The sequence below is a fragment of the Gavia stellata genome, chromosome 13 (genome assembly GCF_030936135.1).
Source record: "Gavia stellata isolate bGavSte3 chromosome 13, bGavSte3.hap2, whole genome shotgun sequence".
NCBI classification, from domain to species: Eukaryota; Metazoa; Chordata; class Aves; order Gaviiformes; family Gaviidae; genus Gavia; species Gavia stellata.
In genome coordinates, this window is record NC_082606.1 from 23,518,170 (window position 1) to 23,537,949 (window position 19,780).

General features: G+C 42.4%; 1 protein-coding gene across 1 annotated transcript; it reads left to right on the forward strand.

Annotated features, from left to right (window-relative positions):
• Positions 1-1,453: 1,453 nt before the first annotated feature.
• Positions 1,454-19,081, forward strand: KIF23 (kinesin family member 23). The gene is given in 24 exon segments (XM_059823843.1): positions 1,454-1,464; positions 1,576-1,645; positions 1,779-1,907; positions 3,407-3,512; positions 4,234-4,370; positions 5,039-5,148; positions 5,728-5,898; positions 6,858-6,899; positions 7,336-7,448; positions 7,596-7,717; positions 8,248-8,350; positions 8,686-8,765; positions 8,855-8,974; positions 9,500-9,659; positions 10,210-10,368; positions 10,604-10,761; positions 11,146-11,319; positions 12,032-12,211; positions 12,586-12,891; positions 14,757-15,035; positions 16,101-16,183; positions 16,466-16,547; positions 16,678-16,748; positions 18,307-19,081. Coding segments are annotated over 24 exon segments (2,982 nt in total). The 3' UTR covers positions 18,323-19,081.
• The last annotated feature ends 699 nt before the right edge of the window (positions 19,082-19,780 follow it).

Consider the following 19,780-nt stretch of genomic DNA (forward strand, 5'->3'; position numbering starts at 1 on the left):
GGTGCAGGGTGAGGTCGGTCGTGGCTTGCGAGGCGCTCCGTGACAGTGGGATTGCAGACGGGGCTCTGGTCCTGCTCCTGGGGAGGTCAGTTCCATTTTGTCCGTTTGCATCCTTGACGTGTGTTATGAGAACGTTAAGAAATGGGTCTGTTTCAATGTGTTTTAAAACACTGGTTAAGAAGTGAAGGTTGGCCCAGGAGAGTGGCTTGTCCTGACAGTGGTCACAGTAAAAAAGACAAGACAGCTTGTTGAGACTTCTTTGCGCTTTTTCTTTTCTTTTTTTCCCTTAAGGGGGTAACTGACGATGCGGTTAAATTGCTCTAAAATAAGAATTGACTCTAAAATAAGCGAGACTGAGTTCAACCCACCGGAGGCCTTTAGAGCTGCCACCCAGGGTTAAAACCCAAGTTACTTCATCCTTTACCCCAATCCCCATTTGAAGTGCGTTTCCTTGTCAGGAAGTTAGGTCTTTCGATGGACTCGTTTGGCCGGGTCTTTTATGCGTGTCTTAACTTCACATTTTATGCTGTGTTTTCCACCATTACGCGTTTCCTCCAGGCTAGGAATTAACGACTTTACCTCCAGGCAGGTAGCGGCTTAGCCGCAGGGAAGCCCTGGCACCGTGAACTTTGCTGGATTACGCCTCTCTTCCTCAGCCCCAACCTTTATTTGAACTAAGCAGATAAAACAGGCAAAACGCAAGACAAGACAGAGCCCGGGCAGCCTTCCAGGGAAAGGCTCCCATGGCCTGGCCTGGAGCCCGGGCCCGGGCCCTGAACTGCAGCGACATCTTGTCTCCATCCCCGCTCCAGCGTATGGCGAGGCGGCTGCTGGAAAAGCGGCCCCGGGGTGGGAAGGCGGGAAGGCAGGGTGCGGAGGGGCGGCCTCCCGCTCCCCCGCTGGCTGCCCCCCGCCCGCGGGGCACCCAGAGCCCCGGGAACGGCGGCGTCAGCCCTCTCCCTGAGGCAGGGCCTGGCTCCGGCCTCCAGGCCCAGCTCTGGGCCCGCCCAGGCGGGAGCACACCCGGCCCGGCCCCGGGGTCCGCCACAGGCCTCAGCGAGGCCGCGGGGCTCCCGGCCCCCCCGCTCCGGGCCCTGGGCCCGCGGTGCCGGGGCTCGGCCCCCGCCGGTGCCTCCCCGCCCCGCGCCGCCGCCGCGGGTCCGCCGGGCCCAGCGGGGGGCGCCCGCGCTCCGGGCCGCGGCCGTTGGCGTCGCCATGGCAACGCTTACAGCCCCACGCCCCGGCAGGGCGGGTGGACGGCTTCGCGTGTACGCAACCGCGCGCTGCGCGGTGACGCTTGCGGGGCCGCGCGCGCTGATTGGCTACATTTGAATCCCAGCGAGCGCGCGGGCCGCCGGTCGGAGGCAGCGCGGAGCCCGGAGGGTGCGGCGGCAGCAGCAGCGCCCGCCTCGATTGCGACCCCCCGACCCCGCCCGCTGTGGCCCCCCGCGATATGAAGGCGGCGTAAGTCGCCCCCCAACCCCTGTCGGGCCGCGGGGCGGGCGGGGCCCCCTTTGCCCGGTCCTGTCCGGTGGGGCAGCCGGGCCGCCCCTCAGGCCTCCCTCCTTCTCCCAGTAGGGCCAAGACGCCGCGGAGGCCGGCGCTGAAGAAGCCGTCCAACCCCAGCCTGAAGGATCCCGTGGGGGTGAGTGCGGGGGCGCCGGGCGGGAGCGGGCCGCGGCCCCCGCGGTGAGGGGGCCCTGGGGGCTCGGCCTGCTGCCGCCCTTCGGGGCTGCTCTGAGGGACGACGGGCCCTGTCCCCCCCCGCCCTTCCCCAGGTGTACTGCAGGGTGCGGCCGCTCACCCGCCCGGACCAGGAGTGCTGCATCGAGGTGATCAACGAGTCCACGGTGCAGATCCACCCGCCCGACGGATACAGGATATTCCGCAACGGGGAGTACCGGGAGGTAACGGCCCGGGGGGCGGCGGGGAAATCCGTGCGTGTGCCCTCCGCCTTGAGCTGCGCTCGGCCGAAGGGGCTGCCTGGAATTCGGGATCGAGGTCCTTTTCCGTGCTCTGTTTTCCGCTGGTTTGCGGTGTCCCTTGCGATGCGCAAATCAGTTTGCGCTCTTAGCAAAGCGGAATTTTCAAAACCAGAGAACCGTCTAGAGCAAAAACGCACCCTTAGCCATCAAACATACTCTCCATATATGAAAAGGCTTCTTCTGCAGGCTGGAGGAAGGGGGTAAAAGGAGCAAAAGCGAAGCTGGCAAATATTTAGGCTGCTTGAAGGACCTTTTCGTGTAGGACTAATTTTTTTTACAGAATCGCTAAGGTTGGAAAAGACCTGTAAGATCATAAAGTCCAACCATCAACCAACAAACACCACGATGCCCATTAAACCATGTCCCCTAATTGAAAGAAACCAGCTCCAAGCCAAACCAGGCACAAATGAATTAACGGCTGATTTATCCCAAACTTAAGTTGGGTAAAAAAGCGATGTTTGCCTACTTGCATACAATTCGTATGGGGAGGAAAGCTGTAGGTTATGTATACAAAGTGGTGAAATGTCTGAGGTGTGGAAAAGTAGGTAGCAGGTTGCAAAGGGGTTCATATTAATTGATCATTGCAAATGTTTCCCACAACAGGAGGGTACAGAACGAGGAGCCGGAGTACTGTAGCACTGAATGTGATTTGGTAGTGAAACAGTTAACTGCAGGTTCCAAACACAGTGCTGTAACTCTAAATGAGACAAGGTCATAGTGTTTCTAAAGGGAAAAAAAAATGTTAGTTGGGATGTAGAATACTTTGTTTCTGATTTCAGTATGGGAAGTTCTTACAGGAAGTACCTAAAGTGATCTTCAAAGGCTTAAATAAAATAGGCAAAGAGTAACTAAAAGTTTGGTTAACAAACCTTTGTGCAAAAACCTTAAAATTCAAATGTTTACATAAGCAGGTGTTTTGATTGAAAAGTGACCAGATTAATAAAAAAAAAAACTGTATTGAAAACCCGTGACCGGCAACTGAGGTTAGAGTGGAAAAAGACGCAGGCTTAAACCAAAGTGATTAAATGCTGGAACAAGTTGACTTCGGCCATTGTGGGCGTTCCTTTGCTCAGTGCTTGCGCAGATGATGGTGGGAGCTCAAGCAGAAATTTGAGCCTGAATCTGTGAGTTGTGAGATTCTCTAGTTGCTGGGAGGTCAGGTTTTGTGATCGTTCTGGTTATTTCTGGGCTTAAGCTCTGTGAAAGTGAGACAGTTGCCATTCTTCATTACGCACATCTTATTCTCAGAATAATTAATGGGAGCAACTCCCGTGTTCAAACGCTGGTATAATCCTAAAGTAGACTCTCTATCATTCTGGTAAGCTGCTGGAAAGCGGTTCTAAGGCATAAAGCGTTTTGAAGCAGTCGGCTTCCGGACAGGGGAACTTAAGGTTTAGGATGGTGTATCTTCTTTTCTTCAGACGCAGTATTCATTTAAAGAAGTGTTTGGCACCCTTGTTGTTCAGAAGGAGCTTTTTGATGTGGTGGCTAAACCTCTAGTGGAAGACCTCATTCGTGGAAAGAATGGTAAGTGAGTACTTGTTCTCTACCGCTTTTCTGTATGTCTACAATGGAGGTTTTTTATATTGCTATGATTTCACATGTCTCAAGGTTTCCTAGCTTGCCTAGGTAAAAATATATATACTTTCTTTGCAATGAGAATAGCTCCTCTGTACAACATCCTTGGAAGCTCTTCTTGCCTTTCATTTCTTCTAAACCTATTTACCTTTGTTATGAAGTGCATCTTACTTGTGTCAAGGTCTAATCTTTTTGTACACCATTAACTGGAGAAGCTTTTTTTCTGCAGAAAGGGGTGACTTCTCCACCTAAAGACTGACTACAGAAATAAATCAATTTGTAGGGCTTGATCTTCTGGGCATGGTTTGATATCATGGTGTTGGTTCTTGAACTATCTGGCTTATGTCAGACTCCTCAGTAACAGTCATAACAAATCCGCCCTCTACACCTGGGACTGAGTGGCTTCCTTCATTTTGGCTTCCAAATGCACTCTCCCTGGAGAGGATGACGGGTACTGTCAGTTGTGGTTGAAGTGGCTATCAATGAGAGATGCAAATACTAGTGATGACAGTGGCTTTTGATGGGCTGGAATAGTTTACTGTGAACTGTTCAAAAGGAGTTATTGTTTTATCCAAATGTGTTTGACCTGAGAAAGACAGGGCGTGTGATTATAACAGCTTTTTTTCTGGACACAGCAAGCATGATTGCATAACTTTCCTGTCCCTCCTAGGTCTCCTTTTTACATATGGTGTGACAGGCAGCGGGAAAACACACACCATGACGGGATCTCCTGGTGATGGAGGACTTCTCCCGCGGTGTTTGGATATGATCTTCAACAGCATAGGACCGTTCCAGGCCAAGCGATTTGTGAGTAGTTTTGCAGTGAATTATCTGTGCTGTTGCTTGCAACTGCCTAAAAACACTAGGAAAAAAGGTTCTTTAAGGTGTTTATCTCCTGTCTAGTCATGTGACTGGAACACTTTAAAAAGAAAAACCACTGAAAAGATCCCACCCCCTTGAGATTTGAAGAGCGGGGCCAAGGAGGCAGGCGTAGTAGCTAGGATGGACATTTCATGAAGATACATGGTCTGGCTATCCTTATAATTGTCGCTCATTCTTTAACTAACTTCTTTAAAACAATAAAAAAGGAAAGAGGAAGCTTTCTGAGTTAGGGAATGAAATCCAGCCACAAGATACAAAAGCCACAGGAAACCATATCTAAAATAACATAGGACATGTGAGGCTTTTCTTGTGGTCAAACATCTCTGGAGTTTTGGTATCTAAATATATTTGAAATAATAATGGAATTCTTTTCCTTGGTGGCATGCTAGCTTTTATGAAATATTGTTATCTTGGAAATACCTGTCTTCTGTCAGATTTACTTTGCATTAGCCAGCAGAGCGAGTGTTAGTGAGGGGCATGGCATTTGCTGGTTGCCAGACAGCTTGATCAAATAATTTGTTTCGCTGGCCAACACCTTATGTTCTCTAGTGTTTGTCATTATGTTGTCTAAACATGCTATACTCACTGCTCAGGTTTTTAAGCTTGATGACAAGAATGGTGTGGATGTTCAGTGTGAAGTAGACGCTCTATTAGAGCGCCAGAAAAGAGATGCCATCCCTGTTCCAAAAACTCCATCTGGCAAGTAAGTAACTATTGCAACATGCAGAATGAATTTAGTTATTCTGAAATTGTGGTTTTATCTTACCTTGGTCTTTTTATCCTTCCCTTGAAGAAAGGAAAGGAGAATATTAATGGAAAGCTAGTATATTTCATGTGGTTTGAGCAATTGCATAATTAAGTATTTAGATTAGAAGACTTAGAATCAGGCAACAGAAGTCTATTTTTGTACCTGTTAACTCATAAGTAATGCTGTGACTTCACCGAGTAGGAATACTGTGACGTTAAACATGAGGATATTTTGCAAAATAGTGAGATTGCTGAATGGAGGATCGAAAAGTTGACTATCCAGGAATTTTGCAAGGCGTTTCTCACTGCAGCCGAGTACAGATGAAAGTTTATCTACTTACACTTTTCAGAGTGCTTTTTTTAACCTAATGTGACTGGATGTGTTGTCAGTAGTCGCTAGTGTGAGCACTTCCACACCTGAATTATGCTGTCTGTAGATATCAGTAGACTTGCTTTTTAACTGTATAGTCGCTGTCTGACGTGTTAGCTGGCTGTGGATGCTCCACTGCAATCACTTATTGTGTGTGTTCAACAGGCGACAAATAGATCCAGAATTTGCCGATATGATCAATGTGCAAGATCACTGCAAAGTGGAAGAAGTTGATGAAGATAATGTCTACAGTGTCTTTGTCTCCTATATTGAGATCTACAACAACTACATATATGACCTCTTGGAGGAAGCTCCTATTGATCCTATAAAACCAAAGTTAGTTTTATGAATACCCTTACTTCTACTTCAATTACACTTTTGCAGGAACTACAGTATGTCTTTGTGGCCGTAGTCTTGGCGAGTCTGGCTCAACTTGTGGCAATCGCTTCAAAAATCATGTGGAAAAGGGGGTGCCCAGGGAGTCCAGACAATAGTATTTAAGTGTGCCAAGTGCTGATGGTGGTTCTGTTGCTGCTAAGATTTAGTGCTCCCTTCCCCATTATAATGGGGGATTAATAAGCAAATATTTAATTTGTTAGGCAGTGTGTTGTATGCCACTGAGATTCTAAGTCTATTCACGCTATTCTGCAAATATTCTTCCTAGCAGGTGACTGCGACTTGAAGAGTAAGCAATTCCATAGCTGACATTTTTCTCGTGGAAACAGCATATTGGGCAAAAGTTGCTATATTGTTGTTGCTTTACAGTTAATGCAAGTTTGCATATTATTTCACTTGATGACAGTAACTTCCATAAACACAGAAAAGGCTTGTCTCATAAATGAAATTCTGGTTATTTTTTTGGAAAGGTGTGTACTTGGCTGATGTCTAAAATCGGTAAACCTTGAGACCGTCAGAAAAACAGTCTGCAAATTAAACTTCGAATATATTTTTAAAAATTCTAAACCCATTAAAGAAAACCCTACGTGTATCCATTGGTACATGTGTTAATTAAAGAGTTGGCTGATTTACAAAGACTAACTAGAGCAAAACAAGCCATTGCTGTGAAATATCAAGAGCTGTCTCCAGGGTGCTGATTTGAAATGAGTTTGGATGTCTGTGAATGCTTTTTAAAGAACAACAAAATTATCGGTTTAGTATTACACCTATGTCCAAAAATCAGCCTATGAAGAATCTTGGATTATTTCTATTTATGGAAGCTACAGTGTATTATATATAAAAATATTTTAGACACAAGCTGAATGACTTAATATTTTTTAACCCTGTTTTTTTGGTAGGTGGAACAATTGCAACACTCCTGTGCGAAATGGTGACTTTATGTATGTGCATAAGCATATTATTCCAAATATTGAAAAGTGAAATTTTCTTTTAGTAGAAGCAGAAAATAAACTCAGACTGACTCCCTGTCTCTTCTTGCTTTACTAGCAAGTATAGAACGCTGTTGAAGCCATCTTGCTTCTGTTTGCATGTAGAAAAACAATAGCTGCCATCCAAAACCATGATTTCCAGTAAGAATTGCAATTAAACGTAGCTTCTAAATTAAAGCAGTAGCTGAAGTGTAACTAATCTTGGCTGAATGTGTGTCCGTGTACTCGTACTTCCTCTTCCATCTGCTGTATGGATAATTGACATATTCAGTCTGAATTTTGCACTTAAACAAAAGAAAATTTGCATGACACGATGTATTGTTGTACAGAAACCACTCAATTTTAATGGGGTTTGTTTTGTTCGTTTTATTTCCTCCCTGTCCTTAAGACCTCCGCAATCCAAAATACTTCGTGAGGACCAGAATCACAACATGTATGTCACAGGATGCACGGAAGTAGAGGTGAAATCTACAGAAGAAGCTTTTGAAGTGTTTTGGAGAGGTAAATCTTGGATTATAACTTCTTAAATTCAGTACAGATGCGTAATCCTTTACACTATCATGCTGAAAACAGAATTGGCTTTGCCAGGTGGCAAGTCTGTCAAATAAAGCAGGCTTTTGGAGGGGTTGTTTTTGTTCTTCTAAACAGGTCAAAAGAAGAGACGCATTGCAAACACTCAGCTGAATCGAGAATCCAGTCGCTCTCACAGTGTTTTTATAATAAAGTTGGCTCAGGCACCCCTGGATGCAGATGGAGATAATGTGCTACAGGTGAATTCCGGGGCAGGCTATTAGAGAACTGTGCGCGCGTATGCATGTATGCCTAGGTTAGAAAAGGTGGTGAACCTTGCAGCATGGCCTACCGAATTTCATTTTGAAGGAAATCAAAATTATTAAATTTCAGTTTTTGATAGAATTAGTCTCTTTTGTAATTAAAGTAGGGCATTAAAATGGAGTGCAAAGCTGCTTGTTCCTTTGTTCTTGACTTCTGCTGCTTTTGAGCAAACACTATTAAGAATCTAAAATTTGGAGGACTTGAGTGACCACGGTTGTTATATCTATCTTGTGGCCCAAGACAGAAGGGATCTGCTGAACTTAGTCACAAAAAAAGCTAGTGGTGCACAGCTTCTTGCATTAAGGGCTATAAAAACACCCTCAGACTTTAAATAAAGGTGCAATGCATATTCTTTTTAAGCGTGCATGCTGGTTTAGGTTTGGGGGGGATCGGGTGTTCCCCCCCACCCCGTTAGAAGGAATATAGAGCTAATCATTAGCCTAACATAATTTGTTTTCTGTCATAGGAAAAAGAACAGATCACTTTAAGCCAGCTGTCTTTAGTTGATCTGGCTGGAAGTGAAAGAACTAATAGAACAAAAGCTGAAGGGAACAGGTTGCGAGAAGCAGGTATGTATTGCCTTTAGACAGTCTGGTAATTTTATGTGCTAATGTACACTCACGTTAGTCTTCTCTCCTAGTAGAGAAATCATGGGAAGAATCAAAGTGTTCTGTTATGATGTTCGGTTGTCTGATTTGATGACCTTAAATCCTTCAGTTTGGAAACCAGAAGTTTTTAGTAGCATGTATTCTGATACTTAGTTAATTAGAGCAGTTATCTGTAACACATATAGCTGAAGTCCAGACAATGTATTCCTAAGTAAACTGCTAAATAATTTGGGAACATGATTCAAATGGCTGCTTACAGAGTTTTTTATCTTGTGGGGTTTTTTGGTTTTTTTAAGGTAATATTAATCAGTCACTAATGACATTAAGAACATGTATTGAAGTTCTACGGGAAAACCAGATGTATGGAACAAATAAGGTATGCAACCCATTATCTAATTATCTTTGACTTGATGAAGATCTGCTGTAATGAAAGCTTACTAGATCTTTCATGTACTTTATTTTAAGATGGTCCCGTACAGAGATTCCAAACTGACTCATCTCTTCAAGAACTATTTTGATGGTGAAGGAAAAGTGCGTATGATTGTGTGCGTTAATCCTAAAGCTGAAGACTACGAGGAGAGCTTGGTAACTTCCTTGCACATCTTGCCTCATTCCCTCCTGCTCTTTTCTCATGCTTATCACTGAGTTACTGTACTTGTTTAGTAGGTGACAGGAATGGTATTTTTTGTTGCTTGGACACTAGTAATCAAATATGATGCTATAAGGCAAATGTGCCCTCCAAGTCTTATTTTTCCTCTTAAAAATGATAACTGCTACTTGCCTGTAAAATAGGAAAAGTCTCTCTTATTTACAGAAGTACTCCGCTGTATTTAGGTGCTTCATTGTACTATGACTGTACTTGCAAAAACTTCAGCTCTCTGCACAGTTGGTTTCTTGGTTCCTTGGGGGCTGAGGTTGGGGAGGTGTTACTAGGAAGGTTTCTGGATGCTCCGCTTCAGAATCGCAAGCTGTCCAGCTAGGAACTACTTGAGATTATAGCTTGATAAAGTCTCCTCTAATGCTTTTATTGACCTAAGGTATCACTTTTGAACTTACATTGGACTGCTTCTGGTTAGTTTTGTTGCTAAGCTTGCTTTTGTTCTTTTGTAGCAAGTCATGCGCTTTGCAGAAATGACACAGGAAGTTGAAGTTGCAAGACCTGTTGATAGACCGCTCTGTGGCTTAACACCGGGACGGCGCTTCAGGAATCAAGCCTTCAGAGAGGAACTCTCACGGAAACTGGAGATGCGGGGTGGCCCAATAAATGGAGGTAAATCCTAGAATGCTAGGTGATTACAGGGCAGGTTTTTTCTGTTAGGAGTTGAAGGCTGTTTTAAAACAAATTTGAGCCTTGAAAAGTGCAAAAGGAACTTCACTTAACTGTTAGTTGTGAGCCTTCTCTGCAATAGGTACTGCTCTTTTCATAGTGCAGTGCTACTTGTAGCATAAACCCAGTTACTGTGTAAGTCTCAAAGTAATTCTTTGATGTGTTGAATTCATGGTCCCATTATTGCAGCTCCTGAAAGGAAATTGTGCTGAGGATGATACTTTGACGTTTTTGTATGCTTAGGGCCTACTTTAGAAATCAAGAGTTGCCTGGAGGTATTATAAAGCAATGAATCGAGAATGTCACATTTAATCGTTTCTCAACACTGTTGTATCTTCTGCAAACTTCTAGTTCTCATTAATTATTCTAAATTCTGTCTGCTTCATGATACTGCGGAATGAATGATCTGTGACTGTGCACTGTCAAATGGAATTTTTCTGTTCTGTAGCTTGCTGACAGACTTTCTTGGCTTTAAATCTTACAGAAACAGAAGAGCAATCTGCTTCAGAAATGTTTGTGCAGAACTTTCCTCCATTGCCTTCATGTGAGCTATTGGATGTTAATGATGATCAAACACTTCCAAAACTTATTGAAGTCCTGGAAAAACGCCATAAACTACGACAAATGTTGTCAGAGGAGTTTGCCAAAAACGGTAAGAATTTGAACATCAGTGTGGAGCTAGATTTTTTTTTTGGCACCCTTATTGTTATTCAAGGGATCTCTCCTGTACCAACAGGAAATAAGTATCTTGTCTAGATTGATAATTTAAAAACCTTTTTTGAGGTAAGGAGATAGCTGGTAGCATTAAACTGGTAGGAGAAAAACAGAACTGCTTTTGATATTCTGCAGATATGGTGAGAATGTAAAATATACCGATTCTCTTGCAGTGCTTGCATTTAAAACAATGCTGCAAGAATTTGACTCCAGTGTTGTATCCAAGGAAAACTATATTCAAGGAAAACTCTCTGAAAAAGAGAAAACAATAGCAGGACAGAAAATGGAGCTAGAACGCCTGGAGAAGAAAATTAAAACTTTGGAATACAAGGTCAGTTTTTTCATTGTCTATAGCTAAGCACAAAATACATTTTCTATGTGCCATTTGGCGAGCTTCTTGACATCAAAAGTTGCTTGCGAGATGATTATTAGAAACAAGATTAAAACTATTTTGGGGGGGGAACTCTACTGAACGCTTTTAGCTTTTCAGCATTCTTATGAGGTGAGGCTTTTCTTAATACATTAAGATGGGCAACTTATAAGAAAGTTGTAAAATTTCTGAAACTTCTTGGAATGCCGACGATTTATCTGGGTATATTTGTACAACAGCTAATATATTCTAGTATAAGTTAACAGTCAAATATAACTACCAATTCTGGGCTTAGATGGTTGCGCTTCTTAGAAATATAGCCAAGTCCTTCCTCTCTTCCTCCAGATTGATATCTTAGAGAAAACTGCGACAATTTATGAAGAAGACAAGCGTAATCTTCAGCAAGAAATAGAAAGCAAGAGCCAGAAATTGCAACGTCAGGCTTCTGATAAGCGTAGGTTGGAGGCACGATTGCAAGGCATGGTGGCAGAAACAACCATGAAATGGGAGAAGGAGTGTGTAAGTACACTACCATATCTAGTAGAAATGTGCAATGGAGCAATGCTGGGGGGAGCTGAGCGGCTTGGTTTTGTGGTTTTTTTATATAGTAGTAGCATTAAGAATGGATGTGTGTTTGGCTTTTAAGTTCAAAATGTCTGTTCAAGTCCATAATTAACTTTTTTATAAATGTAGTATGATACAATAAATTCCTCAAGGACTTTTGATGAGGCTAGAGCAGCTCTCTTAAGCATGGTGTCACTTCATTTCAATATCTAGAATTTGTTCTTTTGGGTTTGTGGCACTCTAAGGAGTGATTCTCTTGTTCTGTCACTTGTCAGTAGAAGCCTAATGTCAGGGTTTCCCCTTCATCCTCACATAAACTCTTGCTCAGATATGCACTTGACAAGCAATAAGGAAAGGAAATCTGAGGGATTGATTTTTACTACTGCAGGACTGTTTAATACTCCTGGACCATCGATAGAGCTACAGTTAGACATGCTCCCATTTGTCATGATTTAGGAAGCAAAATTATTATGGCATTCAATGTGGTACTGTTTTATAACCTGGAAAGTCTTTCTTTAGCTTGATATGTCATTATTTCCACTAGCTTGTATCTGAGTGGGGAAGAACTTCATTCCATGTGGAATATGCAATTCCCTTCAAACTTTCAGCATGATTACTTGTGCTTTTGCGTGACATACTTCATGCTTTTCCTCCCTTGTCTTTGTAGGAGCGTCGCGTGGCGGCGAAGCAGCTGGAAATGCAGAACAAACTTTGGGTCAAAGATGAAAAACTGAAGCAACTGAAGGCTATTGTTACTGAACCAAAAAATGAAAAGCCAGAGAGGCCTTCGCGGGAGAGAGACAGAGAGAAGCCTGTTCAGAGATCAGTGTCTCCTTCACCAGTACCTGTAAGTTGCCTTTAAGACACTTCTTGATGTAGGGAGAAGCATATTTATAAGGATAAACTACAGTGCAGGCCAATTCTCTTTAGTGGCTAGAAAATAGTTCCAAAGCACAGAATTTGGATAACTTAAACTTGCTTTGAATTCTTTGTCTCCTGTTGAATTTATCAGTGCTCTTTATTTGTGCTCCTACCTTCTAATGCTACTAGTGTTGGAAGAACACCTGATTCTTAATGCTGTCACTGCAATACAATACCTACCCAAAACCATAAGCTTGAATAGCTGAATTGTCACTCTGCACATTGTCAGTATTCATTGTTTTATTGCCTTATAAGTTGACAGTTCTGTATGTTCACTAACTTCTTTCCTGTTCTCTCTAGCCTTCTAGTAAACTTATTACTCAGGTCCCTAACAGCCAGCGGCTCGTGAGCAACCCGCAGGTGCACAGATGTTCTAATTCTTGTAGCAGCATTTCTGTGGCATCCTGTGTTATGGAGTGGGAGCAGAAAACCCCTTCGCACAAGCATACCAGTGGCACTTCTAATGCAAGGAGTAGACAACAAGAACCAGAACAAAGTAGAGACTATAATGCCTCAGACAGAAGGCGAGGGATGTGCTGGACTGGAGTCACTGAGGTTCCCAGGCGTAGAGATGAGCTAGAAATAGAAGAGGATCAATGCTGCAGGGTTAGTGCTGCTCCTGTCAAAAGTTAAACGTAGTGTTGCTTAGTCTGGCTCAAAAGCTCATCAAAACTGCTCTCTTATGTTGAGCACACCTAACACAGGTTGGAGTTTTCCCCTAAATGTATTTCTCATAGAGCAGTGCTGTTTCCAGGTTGAGTCTCACTACGTGCTCTATTTGACTTCTTGAAGTTTAAAAACTCCTTACAAGCAGTGTATTTCTTGCTAGTGCATAGATAGCTCTCTTGAAGAAATCCTAACTAGCTAGACCTTTTCTCTAGCTGTGAATGTCCTTGTGTTTTAACTTGTGTCTGTCTCCTCAAATCTGTCTTGCAGCCTGCAATTTACCATAGTCTGTTTGGGCAGCTTAAAAGGTGGGCTTATGAGTCATATCTGCAAATGGCTACTGGAAATAGTGCTTGGACAAACATCTCACTTGTGTGATTGTTGGCTTTAACTCTCTTAGAATAGTCTTCCCTAATTTTCACATCTGCATTAAAACTGGGGGCTTTGCTTACAGGTGGGAGACACTTATTTTCGCATTAAAATGATGCGTGCAAGTGTTTGTATCAGTGGTGTCTCTATCATGCTATAGCACTGTCGCAGTGGCTCAGGTAAATCAAAGAATTGTACAACCCCAGCCGTCTTGAGAGCTTCTTGAGAGGAGGTTTATCAAAAACGAATCATACCATGGTAGTGGTCTCAAAATTTCTCTTACTTGCTGGGCCTTTGAAGTCAGGGACATGCTTTTAAGCAAATGCTATTCCAATTAACTAATACACAAACCACTGTCAGCAGAGTAAGGGATGTGGTCTCTGCTGCACTAAAATGTGACCAGTAGTAGCATACCCTCTCCTTAGAACATAACTTCTAAGGCACCTTGGCAGAATTGTTTCAAAAAAAACATCAACAGAAATAAGTACTTGCCCACTAAAAGGGGGTGGAAAAAAATATTGAAATTCTTTATTTTTTTATTTTCACTGAAGATTTTTGCTGAAAGCCACATTTCCCTACACACCTTTAATTTTTAAGGTCCACTTCAAACTTGTAAAGGGTACAGCCAATCTCATGTCTATTGGTCAAAGAAATCCTAATTGATGCTTATCACCTGAAAATACAGTGGACACAACTTGCATTCGTAGGTTTGGGTTATGTAACCTCACCATGATTCAGAGGCCTCCAAAACCAGGATGTAAATGGAAGAGAGAGAGAGTCTGCAAATACTCTTTCAGCAGCTCATTCAAAGATCTTGAAGGCACCCAGGTTTTTAAACCAGTTTCCGGATTTTTTTCAGATTTCCCTGAGCAACTGACTATAATGTTCATAAAATAAAAATATATGAACTTTAATAATTTCTCATGGGTTTCCAACAGCTGAGTTCAGAAGCGCTAGCATGAGGACAGGGGACGCTTCCTCTGCCCTGTTTGCTCAGAAGAGCTATGAGCTCTTGCATCCTTTAGAGATGTTGGAAATCCATACTCATCTGCTTGCTTTGCTACCTCAAAAATACATTTTGATCCATGGATGCGTCCATAGAAACATTAATTTCTCTTTTCTGGTTGGTTAATATGTTCACAACAATCCATTCTGATTTGGAAACTTGGGAGGAGCATTACCAAATGTAAAGGTGTCCTCCTTGAGGAAACTTTACTAGGTATGGAAGGCAACAGGTTGGATAACACTTAGCTAAAATTTACCAAAAATAGGAACTGGCACAGAAATAATCCATTAATAATTTTATGCAAGGCTCTTGGTAATGGTGCCTTTCAGGGTGCACTCTGAAAGCACTTTAGGAACAAAGCTTTCATCTTCGTGCAAACACATCTTAACCAGACCTGCAAAGTTCACTTCTGCTAATGATGTCCTCTGAGAGATTTACTGTGTGCTGATTTCTTCTGATTCTCTTCCACTCTGATCAGAACGCACCTCCAGTTCGGCTCAGACACAGACGGTCGCGCTCAGCTGGGGAGAGATGGGTAGATCATAAGCCACCTTCTAATCTGCCCACTGAAACAGTCATGCAGCCGCATGTCCCTCATGCCATCACAGTAGCGGCTGCAAGTGAAAAGGCACTAGCTAAGTGTGACAAGTATATGCTGACGCACCAGGAGCTAGCCTCTGATGGGGAGATTGAAACAAAACTAATTAAGGTAAAGCAAACGCTGTCGTCGTAAACTTGTGATAACCCTGTCAAAACCTGTTTCTGGCAATGTGTTTGTGCTACAGGCTTACTGGCTTGCAAAAGGGTACATTTGACTCAATCTGCTAAGAAATTAGATTTGAAAGTTTTGTGTTGTTGGATTCAAGGGAGCTTTTAGAATCTGAAAATACTTTTCTTGAACTTTGTAATGGTTTATATGAAGTAATGACAAACTTGGTTATCTCAGTCATTGTTTTCCTTGAAAATAATTAAGGTTTTTTTCCTCTAGTAAAATGCAATAATCCATTTGTAGTGAAAGTTTCTTAGACTTGTGGCTGCAGCTAATCTTGTGGAGTCAGTCTTGGAGTGATGTTATTGGATTTCCACTGGTGGTATGAGTAAGCTTGCTGTGGTGATGAATGCTGGAATGCTCCAGGACATAATTTCTAGTAGTCAACTGACAAACAAATTGGTGAGACAGCCTAGGCTTTGAACGCTTGCAATGTTTGCGTCCCAAAACGCTGACTGTACTTACCTAAGGCAAATTGAGAGCTCTTTATAATTTGTGGCAAGAAGCATTTGGTTCATTTTACCTACGGTCACCGGTATTCCAATATTATCTTTTTTCTTTTTGAGCTTTAGAAAAGCTCTCACTCCTGTAAGGTAACCTTATAGGTTCCAGCGATGTTTTCAAAAGCAAAATCTTGCATGGCTGACAACATACCTGTTTGTGCTGTGGAATGGACCTATTGAAACTAAGTCTATGACATGATTTCTGTAGCATTACTTAGTCATCGTTACCATACAGAATTCTTTTGTCACCATAGTGACTACTCTGTGGGTATCTTGCATGATCATCAGGGTAGATCGTGTTCAATCTTTATTGTCCTGCGTATAATAAGATATATATATATATATGTACAATGGGGGAGAGTGTATTTGTACACATATGCTTGCTGGCTTCTAACCTGCAGGGAAATAATTTTTAAGCACTTAAGTTTTCATGTGAACACTGGCGCTGCAGCCATCATACTGACCTAGTGACTGTACCTTGTTAACTGCTTTTGTTTTCCAGGGTGATGTTTTCAAAACCAGGGGTGGTGGGCAGGCTGTGCAGTTCACAGAGATAGAGACTCTGAAGCAGGAATCTCCAACTGGGTGAGCTGTCTTTAATTTTAGGTTCTGATGCTGTTGGCGATATGTAACTCCAATGAGTAGCTGATTCTGGTCCAAACGATCGAACAAAACGTTGTTGCATCTAACTCAAAATCATATAAAAGTAACTTGGAGAGGCTTATAGACACTGTAGCTGCTTTTAAGGCTGGTCTGCTGCTGAGAGCAAAGTATTTATTTAGAAAGTATAAAAAGTATTCTCTTGTGTATGAGAATCTGCCAAAATGCATGACGCTTGTAACTTTTTTCCATGTACTCCTCTTCCAGTCGAAAGCGCAGATCATCACCTTCCAATCCTGACCCACCCGAGGATCCTGCAGACTCTGAATGGACTGATGTAGAAACCAGAGTAAGCTATAAATGAAGGAGGGGGACTTCTCATGCTTGATCTGGATGAGAATTTGGGGTGATGCTGATTAGCTGGGTGTGGGGGGGTTAGCATTAGAGACTGATTTTTATTTTTTTCTGTGTCTTCCCAGTGTTCCGTGGCAGTGGAGATGAGGGCAGGATCAGCTCTCGGACCTGGATATCAGCATCATGCTCAGCCCAAGTAAGTGCATCTCTTCTTTGTAGCTGGAGTATTGCATTCTCTTTCCTGATAACATCTAAAGCGAGATAACTCTTTGTTCCCCCATTGACCTTGCTGTCCTTCCTGCTTCAGGTTTGGGGTGCATACCTCCTTAATATACTGCAAGATAAGCAGGCTCATTCAGTGTTAGAAACTGGTGACAGGATAGATCTGTAGGAGACTCTAAGCAGAATTATTAGCTTGTCTTCTGGGTAGAGCTCTGGCATTCAGTGCAGTGAGCAGAATATCAAGTTCGATCTTGTGCTATCTTGACTGTAAAAAGCTGGGAACTGTAGGATGCCTGGCAGGTCCAGAGTGGAATAGGGTTAGGGATGGCAGTGACAAAGTACTAAGCTGTATCCCTCTTCTGTCCCCCTAGCCTTTATCAGACGCTGATGTAGTAAAGAATACTCCTTTTTTTTGTATCTTTAGATAAATTTAAACAAGGTTACAATTTAGGTATGGCGTAGGGAGGAGGGAACCGAGGCGACCGTAGGATATGCCTAATGGTATACTTGAACATAGCTGTTATTCCAGCTGCTATTTGCTGTGTAATAGTCGAGGCACCTACTAAGGAAGCACAGGCTCTAGTCATGCTAGAAGAAACTTTCCTTGTTTTCAAATGCATGGATAAGAATCTGAATTCCTCAGGGCTGTTGTACCATTCTTTAACATGGTGGGATCAGTGGCGGTTGCCCACATAAATGCAAGCTTACCAAGTCGAAGTCCCAATTTCTAGCAAAAAGTCCAAATGATCCTGCAGTTTGTAAGGCTAGTGCCCAACATTTGAGCCATGCATCTAACAAAACACTTTGCTAAGAAAAGAAATGTTTCAGATAAGACAGTTTTGTTAAACTAGGTGTTGCAGAACAGAATTCAATATCCAGATTTGGCCTCTTGCAGATAGGTGCTGGCAGTGCTGTGGAAGTCACCTGTTCGGCTCAGGGGAGGAAAATTTGCAGTTTTGTAAGACGTGTTTATAGGCAGGAGAGGGCTGGAGAGGTACAGAGGTTTCTGTGAAGCCAAAATGAACTAAACTTATTGTATTTGGAATCCAAAAAGTTTAGAACTATGGTGGAAGGGTATTTTGGAGAGTATTTGAAATGGATAATCCCTCTTTCAGGTAAGGTGACAAATATGTCCCTTTCATACACTTTAGTACATCTCTTAGTAGAAACTGGGACCTGCTCAAGGTGGCTACTGCTACTTGCAGCCTTGCTACAGCCTTGTAATACTGAAATAAATCCTTTAGTTCACCTGTGTATGGAGTTGGAGCTTGTATGTATTTTAACTTCTTAAATAATAGAAATAAAACCTTCTTTTACACTCAGGGCTGTCTAAAAAAGAAAGCAAAATACAAGCGTTTCTTGATAAATAAGCTCTTTAGTTTTCTTGTGTTAATTGTAGCATTTCTCAGCATAATGAGATATGCGAGGCACGCATACAGCAGAATAGGTAAACAGGCTATTGACTACTATTAAGGAAAACTGCTGTGTCAAATCTGGAAGTTGTTTGTGGCTTTTTTCTTTTCTTTTTTTAGGCGAAGAAAGCCATGAACTTAATGCACTACTGCATTGGAATCCTCTTGATTTTTTATCAGACTGATATATCTGCTACCAGTGATAAACTTGACAAAAACTGCTTTGTTATCACTACAGGCTTATATTTTTATAATGGCCTGTGCTAGGCAATGGTTACATGGGAGATACTTCTCGCGATCCCAAAGAAGTGTATGTGTGGGTGTGTGTATTTTCAGTAGATATAGGGGGGTTCTGCCATGGTGTCCTTCGGACTTCTGAAGAACTCCTTCTGTTTGTATGTATGAAGCCTTTGTTATTAAGCTGTATCTTTATAGACTAATGATGCAAGGCTTTTGCCTTGCATATTTTTTCAGCTTTTTCTTTTTATAGTGTAAAATACTTCTATTCTGGTCACTATCCCTTCCTTGTCAGGTCCTCTGTTTTGAAGAGGCATAAATGCTGCTATTTATTTAGATGCAGTAACGCACTTTAAGAGTGTTTCTATGCCATTTCATATTTTATTATAACTAACAACAGCTTGGTAATACGGATTTCTTCTTGGAAGAATTACCTTTCGTTATTTAATATGCAAATAGGCTTGTGAAAACAATTTTGATCTTCAAGCCTTCATAGTATCAAAGCAAGAATACTGAGATGACTTGACATCAGACCTACTTTATTTGGTAGTGCAAGTAAATAATTAAATGTTTTACATCTGTAGATATGGGGTAAAAGGGTAATTTGCTCACAGATCTGGTGAGAACTTTGTATGTGTGGCTCTGCAAACATGTTAAAATAAACTTTTATTCAATGGCTCTTACACACCGTGTTCTTGTTACTTAAGGGCATGCGCAACTACAGAAACTAAGGTAAGCATCTCAGCATCTTGACTGTGTCTTGTGCAAAAATGCTATGAATGAATGCAACTTTTGGGATACTTCTGAAATTTCAACCAAGCAATCTCCTTGGATCCCAAGATACGTTTTTGGACAAGCTTATCTTCGTGTCTGCAAATTGCTTTTGAGGGCAGTTGGTTCCATTTTGAGTGAGTGACTGCCTCATTAGAAGATGTTGAATTGTAGAGCTTTTTCCAGCATAAAAAAAAGCTTTTCTTCCTAAGTAGTTTAAAAAACATTTTTTATAAAGCCTAGGGGATTTTTGAAAAAAAAAAAAATTAAGGAAAAAAGTGACCAATATGAGTGCCTGTTTGTAGCTGGTATAAACATATTTCTTTTCAGGTGGTCCGTGAAAAGGCTTACGTTCTAAAGAAACACCGTCTCTTCCACAGGTCTCGTAGGCCCAGAGCTGGAGCAGAAAGCTGTACAGCAGCAGTAACGGCTAGCGCCAACACCGTCCTCTGTGGTAGTCTTGGCGTTTGCCTAGCTAAGAGCAGGCTCGATCATAATCACTCAGAGAAAGCACAAGGCAGAGGGTTATTATGCTATTGTCTTGAGCAGGCAGGGCTGCTTAATGGTTTCAGAGGCTTTCTGCCTT